At 45.5% G+C, this 22,022-nt stretch overlaps 1 protein-coding gene and 1 long non-coding RNA gene across 7 annotated transcripts in view; one reads left to right on the top strand and one right to left on the bottom strand.

Annotated features, from left to right (window-relative positions):
• Smarca2 (SWI/SNF related, matrix associated, actin dependent regulator of chromatin, subfamily a, member 2) overlaps positions 1-22,022 on the top strand; it is a 164,168-nt gene that overhangs the window by 135,467 nt on the left and 6,679 nt on the right. For 4 of the 6 annotated variants that reach the window (XM_050160511.1, XM_050160534.1, XM_050160527.1 and 1 more), the window contains exons 28-29: positions 4,613-4,830; positions 12,485-12,538. In XM_050160511.1, the coding sequence (XP_050016468.1) occupies positions 4,613-4,830; positions 12,485-12,538 (272 nt within the window). Of the gene's footprint in view, positions 1-2,728; positions 2,825-4,612; positions 4,831-12,484; positions 12,539-22,022 lie in introns of those variants that run through there. The other 2 variants (XM_050160544.1, XM_050160540.1) reach the window with 2 other exon arrangements.
• Positions 16,375-22,022, bottom strand: part of LOC126512674 (uncharacterized) — a 44,099-nt gene continuing 38,451 nt past the window's right edge. Inside the window, exon 3 of the long non-coding RNA XR_007595123.1 lies at positions 16,375-20,105. This is a non-coding gene — a long non-coding RNA (uncharacterized lncRNA). The remainder of the gene's footprint in view (positions 20,106-22,022) is intronic.

A 22,022-nucleotide genomic window follows, 5' to 3' on the forward strand; every position in this document is an offset into this window, starting at 1 on the left:
CGTATGTGTGTCTTGTTTCTGTATCTCTCCTCCCTCCCTCCCTCCCTTCCTTCCTCCCTCCCTCCCTGTATCCCCCCCATATGTATGTGTCTTGTCTCTTTCTGTGTGTATGTATGTCTTGTGTCTCCTCTGTATATGTCTTGTCTCTGTCTCTCTCTTTCATTCTTTCTGCCCGCCCCCCTACCCTCCACGCCCCCCACTCTCCCCTCTTGCGCCCCCCCCCAAACTAGAGTCCCTAAAGGAGGAGCCTCCACCACCACCCAGGGGAAAAAGAGAAATTCGTATTAGGGATGGGGTACAACAAATATCGGACTTACTGTCAGACATTCCTTTTGTTTTGTTTTTGTTTTCCCCCCATTGATAGTCTAGTGATCCCCATAATTGCTGCATGTATCTAGCGATGGGGGGGGGGCATGGTGAGGGGGCCCTGCCACCCTATCTGGTGCATTTAGAGGCAAGTGTGGGAACAATGGGCAGATTGCCTTTTTGTTCACATGCCCCTGTTTACCTATTCACAATCGCGCTTTCGCTTCGCTGTGATGGGGGGACGTCACGTGTGACTCCACCTCAAACCCCCACCCCCACCCCACCCCCGGCTGGGAAGGAGCATAATGCCTGCTTTCTAGACCTGCCGTCATTCAGTGGGAGATATAGTTGGCGTGTGTCAGGATGACAGAGAGCCACGATGGAAGCCAGCACGTGTGGCCGGTTACCGCGGCTGCCATGTGCTTGCAAGCGTCCAGTGTCTGCTCCAGAGCGGCTGTTCCTGCATGGCCGCCTCCTGCCCATCTTCATCAGAACTGCTGGTTTCTTAAGAATCATTGGAGAGCAAGCCTGTCCCTCCCTTGCTTCTGCATGCACATCCTGTTTCGTGAAAACGTATTTTTTTTTCTTTTGAGCGAAATTGAAAGAAAGAAAGGAGAGCGAGAAAGGAAGGGGGTGGGGGGGGGGGAGAAGGATGCCATCCAGTGGAGGAAGGCGTAATTTCCAGCTTCATTCAGGGGGGAAAAAAAAAAAGCAGGCAGGCAGGCACACGCACACACACACACACGCACACCCGCAGGCTGAAGTATGCTTAACTCTTTTAACTTGGCTGGGCCTTTTTAGCACCATATGGGGTTCTTTCGTGACATCCGGAGCCACATGAGTGCAGTGTGCCTTTAAGGAAAGAGGTACCTCACCAAACTTCCCTGTAGTTGTGCCTCACCATTTAGGTAGGGAAGGAAAGTGTTAATTTCTTATTTGTACACTTTTTTTCCCCCGACTTCCTTCCTATTCACTTCATTAAATCTAGAGGCAGTTCAGCATGGGAGCCGTCTGTATGTTGAATTAGGGCTCGCACTCTTGCGCAACACGTCACCAGTCGGAAACTGGGGGTTTGCTCCTGTGATTTATTTCATTATTGTGCTGGTAAAAGGTTTGGAAGGGAATTCTTTCTGGGGGTAATACTTTTAGCATTGTGTAGCAAGTTTTTTGTTTTGTTTTTGTTTGGTTTCTTTTCTTCCTTTTTTTTTTCTTTTTTGATACCGCCCCCCCCTCCAGCTAAGTTGTCCGTTGAGCTAGCTTAACAAATAATTTTTTTTTTAAAGCAGAGAAGCCCCCGTAATTTCCCTTACATGCAAGAGAAATCTTAAGTCTAACTCTTGAAGTACGAAAAGCATTGGGAAATATGGAGGGAATTGATTTCCATTAGAAAAAGCCCCATAGAAACCACAGAACCTGAACCCTGCATATAGATGTGTTCCGGGTCTTTGGGGAGGAGGGAAGATTTTTTTGTAGCTCTCTGCATTCCTGCATAAAAACCTTAATTTAAGGGGAATAATGGTCAGTACTTTGTGTGTTCTCCTGTTAACTCCAGAACCTAAATTTAATAAGAATCTGCAGTATTAGCAGCTGTAATAAAAATTTGTTTGACTAGTTCTGTTTGCAATTTAATTTGTTTTTCCCTTCTTAGGTACTCACAGACGCAGAGATTTTAAAGTCCAAATATCCCAGGCTTAAGCTTTGCTCCCCCTTTTTCAGAATTAAGTGGGGAGGGGGGTTAGAGCAGAAATACTCTTTTCAGCACGTCCCCCCCCCCCCCGCACGGAACCCACTGAAAAGAAAAACAATGAAAAATTTTTGCAGTCTGAAAACCGAAAGTGAAGTGTCACAGCGATTCAGGATTTTCTTTACAGAGAAAAATATCACTGTATTAAAATACAGGAAGCTGAGACCATGCACCTCGCTCTTATTTACATGCATCTAGTTGGGGGGGGGGGGAAGAGGTGTTTTTCTCCTGTGTTAAAAATCGTTTTAGACTGCTCCAAACCCGCAGCAGATCTTTTCTGAAAAAAAAAAAAAAAAAAAAACGAAAAAAAAACGACTAAGATGAAGCAAAAAAAACAACAAAAAAAGCATATCTTGCTTTAATCTTTTAAAAATACATTTGAATATTCATTTGTTTTCTTATTGGCTTAATTGTTAAAATGCAAGCAAGAATCAGGAACCACCTGAGCTAAAATCTCTAATTCTGCCGCCTGGAATAATAAGGGGGGGGGAACAATATGATAAGTAGTTGTCAATATTAAAACAGGCTGGAGGAGGAAGGCTTGGGGCCTGGTCGTAGGTAGAATGAAACAGCAGATTTGAGTATCCACAATCCTTCCAGTATTAAATTTTCAGTAAAATAAAATTACTTGTATATGAAAACATAGCCTTTCCCAGCTCTCTTTTTTTTCCTGATCAGCTGATGAAGAGACTAGCAGCTCGCTGCTTTGCTGGCTTGTTAATTTTGTCCCCACTAACTGTGATTTCCGATAGCCGGCCTGCTGATAGTGGTAAGGTAAATATCCTTTTTCGTTGCCGTCTTGAAGATTCAGTAGAAACTACATCCCAGGCATGTGTAGGTGTGTAACACATCAAAAGCCGGTGTTCTCCGTCTTTCTGTGTGCAGCTGGGTGCTGGAGGAGAGCAGTTACCATTAACTGTTGACGGGCTTGCATGCTGTATTTATGATTAGCATGTTCAGCCCCCAAGATATGCGGGACAATTTCTCTCTCTTCTCTTTGCTTAGCTGCAGTGTGTTTAGCTGTGTAGTGGGTGTCCTGCTTTTAGGCAAATGAATATTAATGAAATAATGGGGAGCTTTTTTTTTCTTTCTTTCTCTCTTTCTCCTTTTTCTTCATAACTCATCAGGTCTCGCCTCCTTCATAGTGGTTATCTGAACACCGTAGAATCGTGATGGAAAATGTCTTTTGATTATTAAGGCCTGGCTCAGGCCGTCCCTTAGGATTCTGTCTGTGTGCATGTTGTTTCTGTGGATTAGCACATTGGAGAGTACATTGGAAACATTTTTTTTTTAATCCCACTGGCATTTTTAACATGCCAGGTTGTGTTGTGTTCTGTAGCAGGTTTTCTTCACAAAACCTTTCTTTTTCAGGAGGCATTGTACATAAGTGAAAGAAATTATGTCTGCGCTGTAATCACTCTTTATATTGATTGTTATACTCACATGATCATAAATATTAGCCATGTTTGGTGCTGTGGAGAAATGAAGGTAATTGCCTTATGATTAGAGCTCTTTCAGAGAGGGGAGGATTGATTAGCATTTCCATACTGGAGGCTATAGCGAGAGGCCGGAGGCACAAGCAGCAACTCGAGTTATTTGTGTGAGAAAGCAATCTCAAAGTGTCATTTAAAAAAAAAAATTTTTAAGAGAAAATTTCTTTCCCATGGTCAGATTTTCTTTTGTCTGTTCCCCCCCCCTTTTTTTTTCTTTTTTCCTTTTTTTCTCCTAATTTTTCTTAATAAGTTTCGAGACTTACCAGGAGAAAAAGAAAAGTTTGAACTTGTGGGTCCTGTCACGTGGCTCTTTTAGCCTTTTCTGAGCAGGTCCCCTTCACACCTGGCCGTTTTGATAGCTATTTTATTATCTCTCTGTATTAGTGCTGCTGGCTCTGGGTTACAGCAAGCGTTTGCAGGTAATTGGAGAAACGTGCTTTTGCTGTTTGTGAGTTGTGTGTTTTCTCTATCGGGGGTGGTTTCATTGCGTCTACCAAGGAGTGTGGCTTCACCCTTCCCGTCTGTCCCCTTGTTTACTAATTTCCACGTTAGAACAAAAATCTGGATGGAATTGTTGATTTATGGTGTGACTCATGAATAAATTGGTGTAAAAGCTTAAAGGTCGGGGCTCTTGTGACTGCAGAGATACATTCTTAGGGGATTATTTTATTTTCTTCACGTGCCCCTGGTTTTGTTTATCATTACTGTCCTGGCAATAATGATGCCTTTAGAGTATTTTGCTTATATTGAGATAAATTTTATGTGGAGTCAGTCATATGCAAGCTCTTGAATGTATAGATACTTTAACATCTGCCATTCTTTTTTTTTTAAATTAATGATTTAGGCTTTACAATAGACTTAGGTTAAAAATGTATTTTATCTAGTATGGTGGTGGCTCTCTTTCTTTCTTGATAGATGGCTGGTTACTTTTAGTTTTAGTGAGTTTCATTTTATTCTAATTATTCAGAATACATGTGTCTCTGCCTCTTACATTGTAAAGGTATGGGTAGGCTTGTCTTGGTTATTTCCTTACTTGAATCTCTTTCCTCCTTCGTCTCCGCTTCAACAGGCCATCGAAGACGGCAATTTGGAAGAAATGGAAGAGGAAGTACGGCTGAAGAAGAGGAAAAGACGAAGAAATGTGGATAAAGAACCTGTGAAGGAAGATGTGGAAAAAGCAAAGAAAAGAAGAGGCCGCCCTCCAGCTGAGAAACTGTCACCAAATCCCCCAAAACTAACAAAGCAGATGAACGCCATCATCGATACTGTGATCAACTACAAAGACAGGTGAGTGTGTGGCTCCTTCCCTTCCACCAAGCCCATGAGTGGTAGGAATTCAGAAGATGCTCACTTGGGTCACAGGGCTCTTTCTAATTTGCAGTTTTGTCCCAGAAGGTGCCAGTTGCCTTGTACCTTGAGAAATGGCCACTAGTGGTATTTTGTATGATGTTTCGCGGTGCGTTGTTTAAGGTGATGGGAAATGATATTAGAAGACTTTGTGAAGAAATCCCAGAGAAGGATTCTCTGGGAGCTCTGCTGAGAGAGGTCTTGGGGTGATGGGATAGAGTTTGTTTTTTGTTTGTTTGGATTTTTTTTTTGAAGTTAACTTGTTTTAAAAAAAAGAATTACTGATATATTTAAGGTAAATCTTTAACGTTAATAAAGGCACTGTTCAAAAGAAGAAAAGAAGGAGATACCTGTACAAAATTATTGTACTTCTCTCCTTCTAATGCCTGGGTTTGGAGCACTTCAGGGAGCTGGCTTCTCTCTTGTATTACCGCTATATGCGCTCGGAGTGGTGTTTCCGCAAAGTCACTCATCTTTCATGGACTTCTTGGGTGTGGCTAATAAGAAGGCGATGCTGGACACAGGCAAGACCACTTTAAACAGTGAGCTTAATTATTTGGGAACTGAGGCGGAGACACTTCAGAATGCCAGTCATCCCTGTGCTAGTTCACCAGTTTGGCTCCGTTGGAGTTGGTCGATTTGGCTCCCTTGCTCTGGCTTTCCTTTGAAGCAGTGGTATTTTCCTTCGAAAGCCCTCTCTTATTTCCACTGGAAGCGGACATCTCTGCTGTCTAAATTGCATGGTCATAGATGTCAGTTCTCAGAGACCATCCCTTTCCACCAGGCGCTCCCGTTCTGTGCTCCCGCTGAATGGCCCGAGAAGGGCTGAATTGTGATTTGGGTTTTTCCTCCTAGCTTTGGTGTATTGCATGGCAGTCAGGAAGAAGTAGCTGGAAAAATTAAGTAGCAAAAAAAAGTAAAAAAAAAAAAAAAACAACAACAAAAAAAAACAACTTTCCATCAGGAATTTCACTCTTAAGCCTCTCTGACTGTGTGGCATTTTCCCAAACCGTGATGGGGACAGGAGGAGCAAGGTCCCTTTGGGGTCAAAATTTCTTGTCTCTCTCAACCCAACAAGCCTCCACGCTCCCGTGTTTATCCAGCTTCATTGTGTTCTTTTTGAAGAAGTGGCATCTTTTTACCTATCCTAAAGTGGCCCAAAGCACAGCCTGCATCTTCTTGGTGCAATGATGCTCACTGACAATCCATTGAGCGAAACTTGACCCCACGTCCACTCTTGACCTGGAGTTAGGCTTGAATTATTTGTTTGTTTGTCCAAACCAAGGATTGGTAACTCTGAAGGTTTTCTGTTCAGCCCCGGGTTTACACCTCATATGGACCTCTGCTGTGAGGAAATTGCAGCTACGTAGGGAGCTGCCCAGACCTCTCACTTCTTCCGCCATTCTGTCAGGAGAGTCTAACATCTGTTTCTCTGACCAGATGTGCCTGGGTCTCTGGCAGGCCTTTGATGGTCACATTGCTTCCTGAGTTAACCTGGCTCTGCTGGAACACTTAAGAGGGACTGAGGAACTCTGTGGAGATTTTAATACTAGGCCTTTGAGTAGTGGTCGTTGATGCCATTGCCTTTAATGGCCTATGGGGTCAGCACCTACTCATGTTGCGAGCAGATTGTTTGGTTTGGCTTTATGTTGTTGGGGAGGCAAGTTCATAATGCTTCGTTTCTGTCAAGACCAATCCCCCCCCCTTTGGAAAAACTTAAAAATCTGGCAGCATCTGTCCAATTTTCGGGAGTGGGGGGCTCAGCAGGAGGGAAGAAATGACTGTTCTCTCCACCTGCTGCTCATGGGTGATCTCAGCTGTTGCCATCCCTACCGCCAGTATGGAGCATGAGCTGCCTGTTGTTGACGGGCTTTGCATAGCTTGTTTACATTGCCTGCTGGCTGCCTTTGTGACATCCTGGTGTACATGACCACCACAGACTTCCCAGGAGTCCATTCCCACCTACAGAGCTATGTGAACCTGAATATAACTCCTTTATTTTGAGGGAGGCAGAGCTCAGGGGCTCCCAGAACAAGCTCCATGAGCCTCAGCTGCCTGCATTTAAACCTTGACTCTGGTGTCCCTGAGCTGGCAGACTCTTTAACGTCCCTGATCTTCGGTTTCCCGGTGCACACAGCAAAATGATCCCTTCCCTAGCCTCTAGCGTTGTTGTCCTGGGCAGTTAATATAACCCCAGATTCTTTGAATAGTTTAGTGATTAATAATCAAACTTTCAGACTGCTTGCAGTTAATCAAGCAGGTGAAGGGACCTCTGAGCCTGGAGAAGAAAGTGTCCTTGCTGATACTGGTTTCCATGGTTTTAGTGCCAGAAACAGAAACTGCGGTTTCACCGGAACTGGCTACTGAGCATGTCTCTAGTTGTACTGTAGGCAGAGGCTATCTAAATATTGCAGCATGTGGCTATTTAATGGCCGTTCCTCTTTTCCTGGCTTTATTTATTTGCTTATTGAGTTCTCCTTGAAAAGTGCCCTCCTAAGACTCATTTTTGTTAGTTCCTGCATTTTTAGGTACTTTCTGGAGATCGTATGCTAAATTTCCACCACTGCATGTTCCGTGTACATTTCATGTCAGTGATCTTCTAGAAAAAGCAACAGACTCTATTTATATTATGTATTTCTCTTACCAAATTTGGTTCTCAAGTAGGAGGCACTCAAATTAGGAGGGCCTTAATTAGATACCAGTGTCATATTTTTGGTTCATTTTAGAAAACCTACTGGGGAAAAAAAAAATGTACATCTTGCTGTGTTGAGGTTTCTCCAGCATCAGAGTCAGTTACTAATACAGTAATCCAGTCCACCTAAAGAAAAAATGCTCCCTGCACTAAACCCATCCAGCATTTGGGTACCTACGGCCATGTAGCGGGGCAGTATATTGCGTGAGACCTCCATCTCTATTTAAGTGATACAGAAGAAAAATTAATTAGCTCTCGAGAGCAGTTGTTTAAATGTCCTTGCATGATTCTGGGACAGATGTGGCTTGATATTTCCACAAAGACTTAACATAATAATTTAAGTGTTTATTCATTGCTTTGTATTTCAAAGCATGACAGTTTAAAAATGTGACCCTGAAGGGCCATCGACTCTGTGACTCACAAACGGATGGTGGTTAGGTAGCACAAGGCCATGGCTACTGGTTCCTCTCTTGTTATTTCTCCCAAATAGAAAACCGTTATCTCAAGTTGTACCAAAGGCTTTGTTTTGGCTTGGTGGGCATACTTTGTCTTCTGCTCGTTTTGAAGGCCTTTAAAGCTCCCATCTCGCCCTCTATACTGTTTGACCTGGACACTCTTGTTTCTTTGAAAAGGGTTCATCTTCCATTGCACCTCTACCCTGAGCTGCCGTGGAAAATAAGGTGATGCCTGGCCTAGCAGAGCTCTTTCAAGTCGCAGGAAACAGCTTCCAGTTACCAGGATGACAGGTTCCTAAGGACAGCCTTGAAGTTCTGGGCTTTGGCTCTACCTGGTCTGGTTTCCGGTGACTTGGATACAGCAGCACTCGTGATGGAAAGTCCTCCAGCCTGCAAATATGGATCCCACATGGGACACAGTTTCAGGAGGAACTTCTTGATGCTGCAGGATCAGCTTAGATAGGGTAGTCCTTTGCCAGGTTTAAATCCTGCCCACCGAATCTTAGCTGTTTATTCTACAGACTTTTCAGAGACTACGTCCAGACTCGTTTCATGAAACGTCCTTTTAAAATGGTTCTAAACTGGCTACTTTCTTCAAGTAGAAACATACCCTTTTATTCCCCGAGCGACACTTAGATCCCTCCTTAGACGCATTCTACTCTTGTGTTGCCCTATCTGAAACATGCACCTGCGCACTTTGCCCTGAAAGGATGGGGTCGCTGGCTTGCTTATTCTGGACACCACTGGTCTCTGCACATGGCTCAAGAGCTTCTTTGCCTTCTCCAGCATCCTTGACACAGAACCCGCTGATGTTGGACACGTAACACACACGCCATGCAGGTCTTTTCTCAATAGCTGCTAAGTTTGGCCTTGAGCTAATAAGCTGTGCTATTGCTCAACCACTATATACTGAGTTCACTAGCTCAGTGCAACTCCATCCTGCAGTCTTCGCTCTTATCATTAACGTTGCTTGCTTCTTGTTCTTTAAACAAGTATTTGCTTGTCTTCCTGAGGTTTTGTTTTCTTGTTTTAATTTTCTGTAAGCCTAAGATGTGACATAAACTATTGCTCGCATGTTTGCAAAGGAACCAGGACAAGTCTCTGTGACATGCCCTTGCCATCGGTGCGGGTTGACGTGAATATATTGACCAGTAATCCTTGAAGTTGGTCAAGTGCCATTGAACTCAGTGGCCAACCTATCAAGTCACCCACATTCATCTGTCTCTTCTCAAGGTTATCAGGAAAGACTACAACCAAATACACCGTGTTGGTAGCCTTTCCCATCTATCAACCTAGAAACCCTGCTGAAAACGTGAAATGAGGTTAGCCTGCCTGCCATGGCTCTTTCAAAGACACCCCCTGCTAGTTCTTAATGATGTTATTTATCTTTGCTAAGTAGCCCCCTGGCCTCTGAGTAATTTAGTCTAAGTTTTCCACAAGGGTCAACATGAAGCCTTACAGTCCCAGGTTTCATTTCTCATTTCAAAACAGGGATATTTGCTGTTCTCCAACCTCTGCCTCCATCTCCACCGTCTGCGGTTTCCTACACATGGTTAGCAGAAGCAATCTACCCTTTCAGGATCTAATTTGTTTGCAGCTGAACTTGAACTTATTTGAAGCACCTTGATACATTCCTTTTTTTTTTTTTAAATCAACTCTCCTATCAGGAGCCTCTGCTTGATTTTTCTTATACCTTGCTTTTCAAACCTGTGTACTCATCCCTGAAAAATCTGGGAACAGTGGTGTATGGTGTACACACTTGTTAACCGGACCTAGGAGGCTGAGGCACAAGGACATCCAGAGTGAGACCAGGCCAGGCAACATAATGAGACCCTGTTTCAAACAAAACAACAAAACAAAACAAAAAAAAAAACACCCTAACAATAATGTCAACAAAAAAGCAAATTAATAAAATCCCAAGAATCTGGAAGCAGAATATGCATTTGTACTTTGAATTTTTTTGTTGAATATGTACATGACTTGAAGGTACATTCCATGAGACCTGCCATATGGGGATGTGGACCTGAGGTCCAGCTCTAATGATGGCATGAAGCAATGGGGAAGGCAGGAGATTCTGCTTGGCTAGTCCAATTCGAGGCTACAGTGCTACCAGACAGTGCAAGAGGCAAGGCAGGTCCTACCTTCCTGGACATGTATCCTTCCCCCCCCCCCATCCCGTTCCGATTTTAATAAGCCCTTAGCAGTAATTTGATCTATGGTGAAGTTTACTGTTTTGTGTTCCAGTGATGGACTGCTCAGTCTAGCCATAGGGTCCTCATCCCAGGTATCTCTCCCGCCTCTGCTCTGCCCATGCAGGGAAGACAGGTGTGGGCTGCTGCTGTAGGCAGGAAGTGGAGGAAGGCCGAATCAAGAGAGCCCCACTAACAGCACAGCCCAGAGGCGCTGAGGTTTGTTGTTGTTTGTTGAGGGGAACAGTCATCATAATGACACTTTTCTTAACAAACAGACAGACAAAAAAAACAGACAGTATTTCTGTACATTGTAACACTATGTAAAACTATGGCCTGTTTTAAACCCAATCACAATTGTCCTTGTTTTTGTAGTCACTGTTTGTAAAGAACCAGTCTGATCTCCAAAAGGGCTGGGCTCTTGTTCAGAGCTGTTGCTTTCTTTCAAGGTTTTCTCTCCCAGAGGTCTCCTTAAAAGTTCACTGAGGTGTGCCTGGGTTCAAACTCTTCCGCTAACAGCTTGGAGGCGTCTATCCAGGGGATGGCTCACACCACAGTGCTTAAGGCCTGCTGCCTTTCGAAGCAAACTTACAAAGTACATCCACAAATTTAAATCTTGGACATAACTTAGCATCCACTGTGGACTGTGCTTTCATGTTTTCCCCCAAGCCAGTTAGGCTCCTGACCGGGGTCAGAATGACTGGAATTTGTTCTGTTAGCATCTCCTTTTTTTAGTACCTGGCCCCTCTGTTAGGTTGCAGCCTCTGTTGGTCTCCGGTCATAGAACGCGGGCCTGAATTATTAACAATATTTTTTTTTTTTATTTTCGAGACAGGGTTTCTCTGTAGTTTTTGGGGCCTGTCCTGGAACTAGCTATTGTAGACCAGGCTGGCCTCGAACTCACAGAGATCCGCCTGCCTCTGCCTCCCGAGTGCTGGGATTAAAGGCGTGCGCCACCACCGCCCAGCTATTAACAATATATTATATAAAATGCCTGGCGTGGTGTTTGTCCTTCCCATCTTCCTCTCCTCCGGCTGCTGGGCCTTCTGAGCAGACCTATGTCTGCTTTGGTGTGCCAGTGTCATCAACCAGAGGTCCCAAATAGAAAGCAACGTCCCTTTCCGCACCTCTCTCTAACACTCAGATACAAAGTTCCCTCCCCACATAGGGTCTCCAAGGCAAGCCTCCTCCTGCATCTTCACACACTGTCTCCCCGAGACCCTGGAACGACCGCCATTCCCTCGTGTGGGAGGCCAGCCTCTTGTCTCTTGCTGTCCTGCCTTCTCTCTGAGGCCCGTAACTAAATCTAACCATGTCCTCCTGTTCTTGAAGAGCCTCCAGATTTCAGACTTTGGAAAAGTAGATTTCTGTGTTGTGAACCCAGCAGCCTTACAACTTTGGTTTCTAGCGTGGCCCTCCCCGTCCTCACCTGGATTTCAGACATCCTGGATAATGCTGTGTATTTGGAGTTTTGCGGGCACTCTCATACCTCCTCTGTGTAGTGTTGCCTGACCCTGGCCAGTTGCTCCTGCTGTGGGTGAAGCAAACAGTGGTCGTGCAGAGGTGGGCTGGCTTGGGTCTGCCCCGGGAGATGGCTGGTTGGTTCTAGAGCATAACCCCGATGGGATGGAGGGATGGAGGGCTTCCCAAGGCGTTACCCACTCACCTGATTACCCTCCCTCCGCTCCCACACAGAAGGCCACCTGTGTGTTAGTGTCCAGAACTGTCAGGTAGCCCTCAGCGAGTGGCTCAAATCCACTCTCAGTCAAGAGTGCTTATTCAGTGATCTGTTGGAAACGAGAGACTGGGAAAGGAGCGTCTATTTCATGACCAGAATCTAGGCTGCTGCCTGGAATCTGTTCCTGTGGTGGACGCTGTAAACAAGACCACCTTATCTAGCTTGTAGTCAGGAGTTGTCTTGGTAAGTATGATCCCTGTTGTACAAATGAGAGGCCAGACAAGACCAACACACCCCTAATGTGGCTTCTCATTCTCCACTGCTCTGGGAACTATGAATGGGACACCACGTGTGGATAGAAATGGAACAGGGGAACAAGGAGACACAGGAAGGGAAGCTGTGCCCCAGGCACTGTCACATTGGAGAAATGTGTATCATTGCAGAATGGTACTTGGTGTGATCAGCTCAACCAGGCTGACTCTCAGATTAATTGCTCCAGGTCACCCAGCCTGAGGAAGGGGCTGGGCTGGGAGGAGGACACAGGTCTTCTGACTCTAGTGTTCTTTTTACTCTGCCGCAGGTGTAACGTGGAGAAGGTGCCCTGTAATTCTCAGTTGGAAATAGAAGGAAACAGGTCAGGACCTGCCTTATATTCCCATGTCTCTAAACACAGGTATCCTTTGGTACACAAAGCAAGCCAATGCATAGACTTGGTCTTTGGGAACCCCTTGACCTAGTCACCGCTCCCCTGCCCCCAGTCGCCTCTCCTTGGGATGGGGTTGCAGGCACACATGTTCTTAAATACCTGCTCTGCTTTTGAGGCCATTGTGCGGTGTGCTCACCTGGAAGAGCCCACCTGTACATGCGTACCTTACAGAGCTGGCAGGAGTCATCTGGCCTGCCAAGCCTGCAGCACCTCAGAGGTAGGTTTCTGCCTCCTCTGCCCCATCTGCCCCTCATCCTGATGTGCCCTATGGACCTTGTCATTCCGTGTTACCCAGGTGTTAAAGCTTAACGCCAAGTACTCCAAGCACTCGACGGAACCTGATGTGTGTAACATGAACTTGGGTGCATGTTCATATTGCTGAGCATCCTGGAGTTGACTACAGTTGGCATGGGGGTTGAAGGGGCAGGTGTTTCTTGTATTTACTCCCGAGCGCATGCTGGGCTGGATTTCAGGGTCTGTGACCTTTGCGCGTCCCATCGTGCTGAGTCCTAAGCTTCCTCGGCCAGTCTGTCTCACTTTCATGTGCCTCTGCCCCGGCTGGGTGAAAATCAAAAGTGTTCTTTCCCTGAAGATGCTAGACTTCGATGGTGTTGGTTGATGGGTGATGGATGCCCGGTTAGGAGTTATCAGTACGTTGAGGGTGGGATTTTCCTCCCTTTCGATCGAGCTGATTTGTTGAAATTATCATTGTAGTGCTTGCCTCCTGTCCTTCAGTTTTGCCAAATGATCCAGTAATGTGGTCTACATCCTCAACCCTAACCCAATTAGTGCAGGATCCGATCTAGAAACGAGAGGAGAACTGAGGTTGTATCCTGTATTTCAGGATGAACAGGTCCCCATCTGTGACCTTTTTTTTTTTTTTTTTTTTTTTTTTTTAAGAATAAGGCCTTAAATACAAGTCTGTGGAGAGGAAACTTGAGCAGGATTGTTGGTGTCCAATCCTAGAAAGCATACACACCATAGTGCCTGCTGAGCACGGCCAATGGTGCTCTGTCTCTATCATCAGGAGAAAGGAAGGATTCGGGCAGACTTGCAACAACAGTGACTCTGTAAGACTGGGCTGTTTACATAATAAACAGTGACTTGCCTGGACCTAGAAAGGAAGCCTAGAGTCTAAATGGTAAAATGGAGGCTAAACACCTGCCTTGTCCCCCCTCCCCCAGAGCAGGCATTTGCCTGAGTCCCTTTCCCCTTTGCTCCGCCTCCTCTCCTCCACCAAAGCAGTCATGTTACCATGAAAAAGGATTAATGACTTTAAAGGCTACTGCAAACCTCTGATGTCATGCCTGGGCCTTCTGAGGGTAGAGGGATATAACCTTTTGCAGTCAGGACCCGGATAAATCCATTTTCACTAAATACACATCTAAATGGTCGTTTCCAGAGGTTGGAAGAGTCTTGTCTGCCTTGCTTCCGAGGATGCTCTTTGGAGCTGGTGTCCTCCCATATTGCCTCCTGCTTCTTTGTCCCCCTAAGCCTGCGCGAATTGTGTGGCATTTGGAGTTATTTTACGATAAGCTAACCCTTCTTTAGAGCAGTTGCTCAAAAACCCTTTCTTTCTGTTCAAAATCCCAACGATTTCCATACTAGTCTCTGTGTAAGTATTGAAAATGGGGCGGGGGTAAAATAGATTGCCATAGCGCAGACCTCCTGGTGAAAAAGTAAGGTGGAGGGATGGTGGGACAAGGAATGTCTTCGTTGGCTTGTGTTTGGCACCAGGATTAGATTGGAGCGAGCATGAGGGATGAGAGTGTACAAACCGAGGCACCCAGTAGTGTGGGCATAAGCAGCTATCGAAGGAGATGTGGGTAAGCCTCTAGAGACACGTGTCCGTGTACAGCTAGACTTCTCTGTCCAAAGAAAGAAGAGTCAGCCCCGTAGGAAGCAGCAGAACAGACCCGGAAGGCAGTGAACTCTAAAATGAGGAGCCCGAGTGTGATCTTCAAGAACTCAGGTCTCGGAGGCAGCTCCCGTGTCCTGGCGGGTGACTGCCTGGTGTCCCATGTTGAGGATACAGATGATACATCTGGGTTCCTGCCGAGAGGATGCAGTGACCAGGGTGTGGTGTGTGCTGTGGTTGGTGGGATGGATGCCGCCCGCAGAGGGAACTGACTAGGCTGTGAGAAAAGGAGAGAGGATTCGAGGCCATGTCACATGTTCGTCGTGTTGGGGCTGGCGCTCTGTTGGCACTGTGAGACAGGAACTGAATGAGGCGTGTTAGGGGTTAGAATGAGCTACAGGGGTGTTGCTGGGGAAAGGGGGAAACATTCCGATAAGGAAGTGGCTCCAGGAGACGTCTGCAGACCGAGACTGAGGTGGGGCCCTCAGAACTCTTGGCTCTGTTACCTGAGCGTTTCCTGGGCCATCTCTAGGAATGGCGGTGAAAGGAAATGGGGTATACACGTGGCATTATGTATACATGTTTCTGCATACATGTGTGTGGGGGGGTGAGGGGTAGCCCAACCCTGGGGGGTAACCCAGCCCTACAGACTCCACAGCAGGGCTCTTAAGTCATCTCCGCGGCTGTTAGCAGCCCTCGATGTCGTGATTATGTCATTAGTATTGACTGCTCTTTCAGAACCAGCCAACAAATTCTCTTAGACAAAGCCTATTTTTAGCAGCCTTGACATTAGGTTTTCTATATTTCTTTAAATGGAGGAGAAAGGCTGCGAGGATGGCTCTCGTGCCCCGGCGTCTTGGCACTTAGAGGCTTCAGCTGGATTCCAGAAGAATTACCATGAAGCAGCATCGTGACCAGGTGGATGCATTTAGACAGAATTCGAGTCCTGGGTGCTGAGAAGTTTCTCATTCCCTGTCAGCCACTTTAGACCTCACACAGTGCTGCCAGTTTCCCTCCTAGACTGCCTGGGGAGGTTCCAGCGTGATGTTCAGTCTGAGAAAATGTCGCCTAGAGCAGGACTTTCGGTACTGGTCTCGTAGCTCCCTAGAGCTATCCAGTCCAGCTAAAGACTTGGGGGTGGGGTGGGGGTGGAGTATTGCTGTACCATCAGCAGCCTAATTTTCCTTAGCCCAGTGTTTCCCAAACTCATTTTTTTCAGTGAGCTCTCTTTCCAGGAAACATCGTTAATAGCCAATAGCCCTGTGAGCTGGTGTGCTGTGGCACACTCTTTGAGCAACGCTGGGTTAGAGGTCTAATACTTCATTTAGAATGCACGTGGGTAACTGTGGGTTCTGTTGTCTTCCTTCACCCTCATTAGAAACACTGCTGATGTAGTGTTGCTGGGGCAGGCTGCTGCGACTCCTGGTGACTTGACCTTTACGGTACTCACCGAGTTATGCTCAAATACAGAGGGTGGGTGGACAAAGACACTTGGTCCATCTGCTCTCCGAGGCACAAGGGGTTTCCTGGTTGTGTTTGTTTTGTTGCTTGTAAACCCAGCACAGGCTAGGGTCATCTAAGAAGAGGGAACCTTAATTGAGAAAATGACTCCAAAAAATTGGTTTGTAGGCAAGCCTGTGAGATACTTTCTTGTTTGATGATTGATGTGGGAGGGTCCAGCCTGCTGTAGGTGGTGCCACCCCTGGCAGGTAGTCCTGGAATGTATAAGAAAGCAGGTTGAGGTGGGCAATGGTAGCACACTCCTCTAAACCCAGCACTCAGGAGACAGACAGGCAGATCTCTGAGTTTGAGGCCAGCGAGTTCCAGGGCGGGCAGGACACAGAAAAAGCCTGCTTCAAAAACAAACAAAAACAAACAAAAAGGCAGCATCAAAAACAAAAAAAGAAAGCAGGCTGAACAATCCAGTAAGTAGCATTTCTCCATGGCCTCTGGCTCAGTTCCTGCTTCTAGGTTCCTGCCCTGGCTTCCCTCAGTGACAGTGTGACCCTAGAGGTGTGTGTAAGATGAAATAAACCCTTTGTTCCCCAAGTTGTCTTTGGCCATGGTATTCTAGCTCAGCAACAGAAAGCAAATAAAGATAGAAGGCCTCCCCTAGCTTCTAGTATTACTCTGGCCCTACAGGCCTTCTCTTCCTCTCAGGCTCCAGCTATATGAATGACCCCTCCGGAAGAGGAAAGAACCCCTATTGGAAGTAGTAGAATGTATCCTTTTATAGGGATAATGCTGCCTTCAAACTCGATTCCGTGGACATTTTGATCAAAAAAATGGATTGATACTGAAGATAGCAGAGATTAGATAGATTTTATATGCATAAACCCTTTTCTGTTCATGGGTCTGATCTGTCTTACTCCAGAATTTACCAAAATGGCTAATGCAGGAAATGGCCCTCAGAGAACTGCCACCACCCACCCATTTAAAGCAAGCAGCATCTGAGCCCTGGGCTCTTCCAGTAGAGAAACGTTAGACTTTGTTTCTGAAATATTTGTGTCACAAATAAACCAAAAGCTTTGATGCATGTTTACCATACAGAAGTAAAGACACTGTAAGAGTCAAAGGGCAGAATACTCAGAAGGTGAGAGTCAGTCTGTCCTTATATTTTGAAAGGACAGCATCTCATGTTTCCAGGAGGAAATGGTGAAGGCAATGGGGAGCTGGCGGCAGACTAGGGAGGTGACAGGCCAGGGAGGTGGCAGGCCATTTAGCTGTCACGTCAGACAGAGGGAGGTGAGAATTCATACCTTCTCTTGCTATTATGAAATGTCAAGTGAGAAAAAAAAATGTGTAGGAAACTAGATGGCCAGTGTCAGTATTTCTAAAAGTCAAGCGATAGGTGGTAAATCTACTAAAAATGTCTCAAGATGCCTGCCAAGAAAATAGAAGAGCCAGACTTGGTAGTCCATGTCTGTAATTCCAGTACCCGGGAAGATGATGCAGGAGGATTGGGAGTTGAGGGTGAAAATATAAAAAAAAAATAATATAAAGTGAAGAAAGAAAATAAAATGCCTGCAAGTGTATGTCCTTTTTCAAGTGTCCCTGGCAGTGGTAGACATTGTAAGTGTGATCGATAGAGTCTTATGATCGCAGTATCTTGGGTAAAGTTGTCATGTAATTAATTATTCTGCTTATTTACTTTGCTTTATTGGTCAGCTCTGAAGGAGTCAGTAGTGAAGCCTGCTGCCCATTTGATAGAAACCAAAGCTTGCCATCTGACATACACACGCCGTTTTGTTAGGGAAAATAAAATGGGATTTTTGACCTACAGCACATTGTTGAACAAGGTAACCCAATCAAAGTGTTGAGACCCACTCTGTGGGTGACCTGGTTCAGAGCTGCACTGGATTATAAATCTTGCCGCAGAGTATGTTACTGTGAGCACAAAGTTGCCCCTATTTACTCTGATCTCTTTCTCCTATGCTTATTTCAAAACTTTCAGGACAGACTACACTTAAAAAGTCTATAACCTCTGGGTGTTTTGTTTAGTTTTCCAGTTCCATAACAAACAAACAAATTCCTTCTCCTATCCTTTTAAACCACCCAGCTTTAGACTCCTTAGTATCCCATCACTGGGCTATTTGACTTAAATTATTTTAAGCTACCCTACGATGACCATCTTAAACATATTAATCTTTTTTACTTTTACATATGTGTTGTATGTTCATGTGTGTGGTTGTGTGTGTGCATGCTGTGGCACATATGTGCAAGTCAAAGGACAGTGTAGTAGGAGGCCTCTTACTTGGTCCCAGCTTCCCAGACTCCTGAAATAACCACTCAGAAGTTGTATTAATTAAATCACTGCTTGCCCTATTAGCTCTAGCTTGTTACTGGCTAGCCCTTACATCTAGAATTAACCCATTTCCATTATTTTATATTTTAACACAAGGCTTGTGTCCTACCGGCAAGGTTCCAGCTGACAGCTCGCATCTCTCTGGCTCTGCCTTCTTTCTCCCAGCATTCAGTTTAATTTTTCCGCCTAGCTCTATTCTGCTAAGCCACTGGCCAAAACAGCTTCTTTATTCATTAACCAATAAAAACAACACATAGAGACAGAAGGACCTCCTACACCAGGATGACTTGTGACTTGTGGGAACTGGCTCTCTCCTACTGTTTGGGTCTGGATGTGGAACATTAGGCGTGGTGATATGTGCATTTAGTGTTGAGCCATCTCTCTGCCCCACCCCCATCTTATCTTTGTTTCAGCCTAGAGGAAGCAATAATAATTAGAACAGCATCAGAGTGCCACTCTTCCTGGACTGGGTGAAGTCAGGTGGCGATGCTGAGTGGGGGCTTGGCTTCTTTGCCTCCTGTTTCTTGATAACTGAGGAACGTGGTATCTGTATTCTTCCTTGATATTTGGGGTACTTCTAACAGCTAACCACCCACCTTCTAGAAACAAAAGCATGTCCTGTACTGATTGAATGGCATCAGAGTCTGGGATGTCAGAGCCAGTGTCAATCGTGGCTCAGTGAGCATGAGACCCAGACAGGAGATCTCACTAGTGACTGTGGTGTGCTCATGGCTTGTGTTTCCTACCTTGCCAGAACTCTGGGGTCCCTTAGATAATCGGGGAACACCTGTAATCTTGAGGAAATTTATCAGCAGTGTGTATGAAGCTTCTCCAAGAACCTGATCTGAGGAGAAAGCCACGTTTCTCACCCCCTGCTATGATGTCATTCTAGTTTCTAGGTTTTCTTCCCAAATTATGTCTATGTAGGATACCCTCAGGACTGCATTCATTTCCCTATGCCATACCCCCAACCCCAAGTGGGTGTTCTAAAGCATAACTTCACTTTTTTTATGGAGTAAGTCATAGCTTTACTTTTGTTGCTTAAAGTAAACAAGACTTACTTTGACTTCAGGCAGTTATATTTTGTCCACAACCGTTAAAGGCAACTGATCAGCTTCATTAGATGATAAAGAAAATACAGGCTAGGGTATTTGCCTCGCAGGTTTGGTCCTCATACTACAGAAACCAATCAGGCACGTGTTTAATCCTTGCACTTCAGAGGATCAGAAGTTCAAAGGTCAGCCTCAGCTACCTAGTGAACTGGGCCAGTTTAGTCTATATATGAGGTTGTCTGGGGGTGGGGGCAGGCAGAGGAGAGTGGGGATCATAAAAAGGGGGAAAAGTATTAGACTTACTGCTTTGGACTTGAAAGGCATCATTGGAAGATATACCAGCCACTGTTTTAAAGGAAGGGATTTCTAAGCAGGTTCGTCTAAAGCGTATGTCCTGCAGTACCGAACTGAGGTGAAGCTGGTATTTATGCAGGGGATGCATCATGTACAGCCTCCATCTAGAGTCAGTAGAACAGATGGGGAAAGTCCACCTGGTGGGTTGTAGAAGTGATGAGAAAAAAACTGGCTTCCAAATCTCAGTAGTGTGTGCACGTGCACCTGGCATGCAGGGTTTTCAGGTCCCCGCTTATGAGTGAAGCGTGGTCCCACTTATGGGTGAAGCATGGTCCCCACTTATGGGTGAAGTGTGGTGCTTCTCTTTGTGCACCTGACACAGCCATCATCTTCCTGCGTCCATTCACCCTGGGAGACAGGAAAGTGCTTGCCACCTGCCCCTGGAATCTCCAAGTTCAGGGAGATCTTTCTCTTCTCCCGCCAGCCCTGGAAAGAATGACAAGGGAAGACTGGATTATAGAACCTGTGATCTCTCCTGTGGGAAGGAGAGAAATTTCCAGGAAGGGCGGTATAGAGTTAAATGCAATTAATAGTAAAGTGACTGTCCTCCACGTTTATGGAGAATGCATCTTGATGGTGGGAGGATCATAACATGTTTGAAGGGGGTGAATTTCAACCCGAATTAGCAATACCTGTAGTCCTAGCAGCTAGAATGATTGCCACAGGTTTGGCTGTCTTTGGGCTTTGGAGTAGACCGTGTCTCACCACCTCCAGCACCAGATATAAGAAATGTCCAGTCATCCATGAGGATGCCCGGAAGAGAAGGAGACTGTTCTGCTGAGCTCAGAAGGTGTCCGTGAAACAGCTGGGGCATGAGACCACACCTTGGAGGTCTTGGTCACCAGACAACTTCCTTAGGTGGCTTCTCCAGAAAAAGAAGGATAGAGTGTTTAGTCCAGTGGGGCTTTATTTTTTTAAGTAAGATAAGATACATTTGCTCTCATTCAATAGCACCAACACCAAGTCTGGGAACATTCAGCTCTCTTCTTCTGAGCACCGGTGACTCTGGACTTGTCTCTCTGGTGAACCTGGGATCTGCAGGTTTGACAGGACAGAGAAGGCAGGCACAGCTGGCCTTTGTGACCTTGTGCTCTCCGAGTTCTAGTCTGCTTCCTGGGTCTAGTCCCTGGTGTTTAATTCTCCCTTCACAGGAGCACAGGTGAAATCCGGAGTCTGCCCATCACGGGTGTCCAGAGCAGAGATATGCTTGTAATCTGTCAATAGAAAACTGACACCATCTGTTGGGGACGTAGGAAATGACACTGAAGATGTCACTGAGGTTCGGGTCTTAAAGGCACGACTACAGAAAGGTCTGGCGTGTAGATTGATGCCAGGATTTGAAGAATATTAATTTTAAAGGAAACACTCAGAATTAGAATGTGTATGTGTGTGTGTGTGTGTGTGTGTGTGAGTGAGTGTGCTGTGCTCTGTGTGTGTGTGTGTATGTGAGAAAGAGAAGGCGGGAGAGGGAGAGAGACATTTTTTTGGTGCTATTCAGATATTCTTTTTTAAAACAGGTAAAATATGAGTTTATAAATTTCAAAGCATCAGGAAAATTGTGGCCCTGTGTTGAAATTGGTTGTAAACAAGAAAATGTGTCATATACTATGATGCAAATTACAGATGTACAAACAAATGTATCTCAGCCTGCCAGGATGGAGGAGTAAGAGGACACCTTGGTTCTTGCCACGGAAATCCAAGAATCTAATTTCCTAGCCTTCCGTAGTCTTGTTTTCAAACCTCTTGTGTTTGTCCCCAATGTTGTATTCATGAGGCATCTATGCATTAAAAATAAAAGAAGAACAGTGACCCGCTATGGCCGAAAAACTTGCCCACCCTTTGACTGAGTATTGTCGGTTAATTTATGCAGGCCCCTTTGCACTTCAGCTTTTTCCCCGCTGGTTGCTAGGCAACCACTTGAGTTACTGCGCATGCCTCTTTTATGATAACTGTCATTATGATTATTTTTTAATTATACAACTGGGACTGTGGATTAAAGCAGCATATTGTCACCCGTGCCTTGCCACTGCCTCTGCGCATTCCCGAGCACGGGCGCAGCCACCTTCCAAAATTTACATGCCGGGGTTTACGATTACCATGTGATGTTTCTGCCTTCACAAAGGAACTGGGAGACGCCGTCAAAAGGGCAGCGAGATTTTTGTGGAAAATGAGTAGACCATATATCATAAGCTGTTATTGATTTAGGGGAGGCCCAATCGGGTATTAGGATCTTGAACCTCAATTATCCTTCTTTGTTGCTTTCACTGTGCCTGACTCCCAGCGTTAAGTGATGTGAAAACCTTGTTGCTCTGCAGCCTGTTCTTCCGAATGACAAAACGCTAA

This window comes from Alexandromys fortis, unplaced genomic scaffold (assembly GCF_014885135.2).
Source record: "Alexandromys fortis isolate MF-2015 unplaced genomic scaffold, M_Fortis_MF-2015_v1.1 scaffold_10, whole genome shotgun sequence".
Lineage (NCBI taxonomy): Eukaryota > Metazoa > Chordata > Mammalia > Rodentia > Cricetidae > Alexandromys > Alexandromys fortis.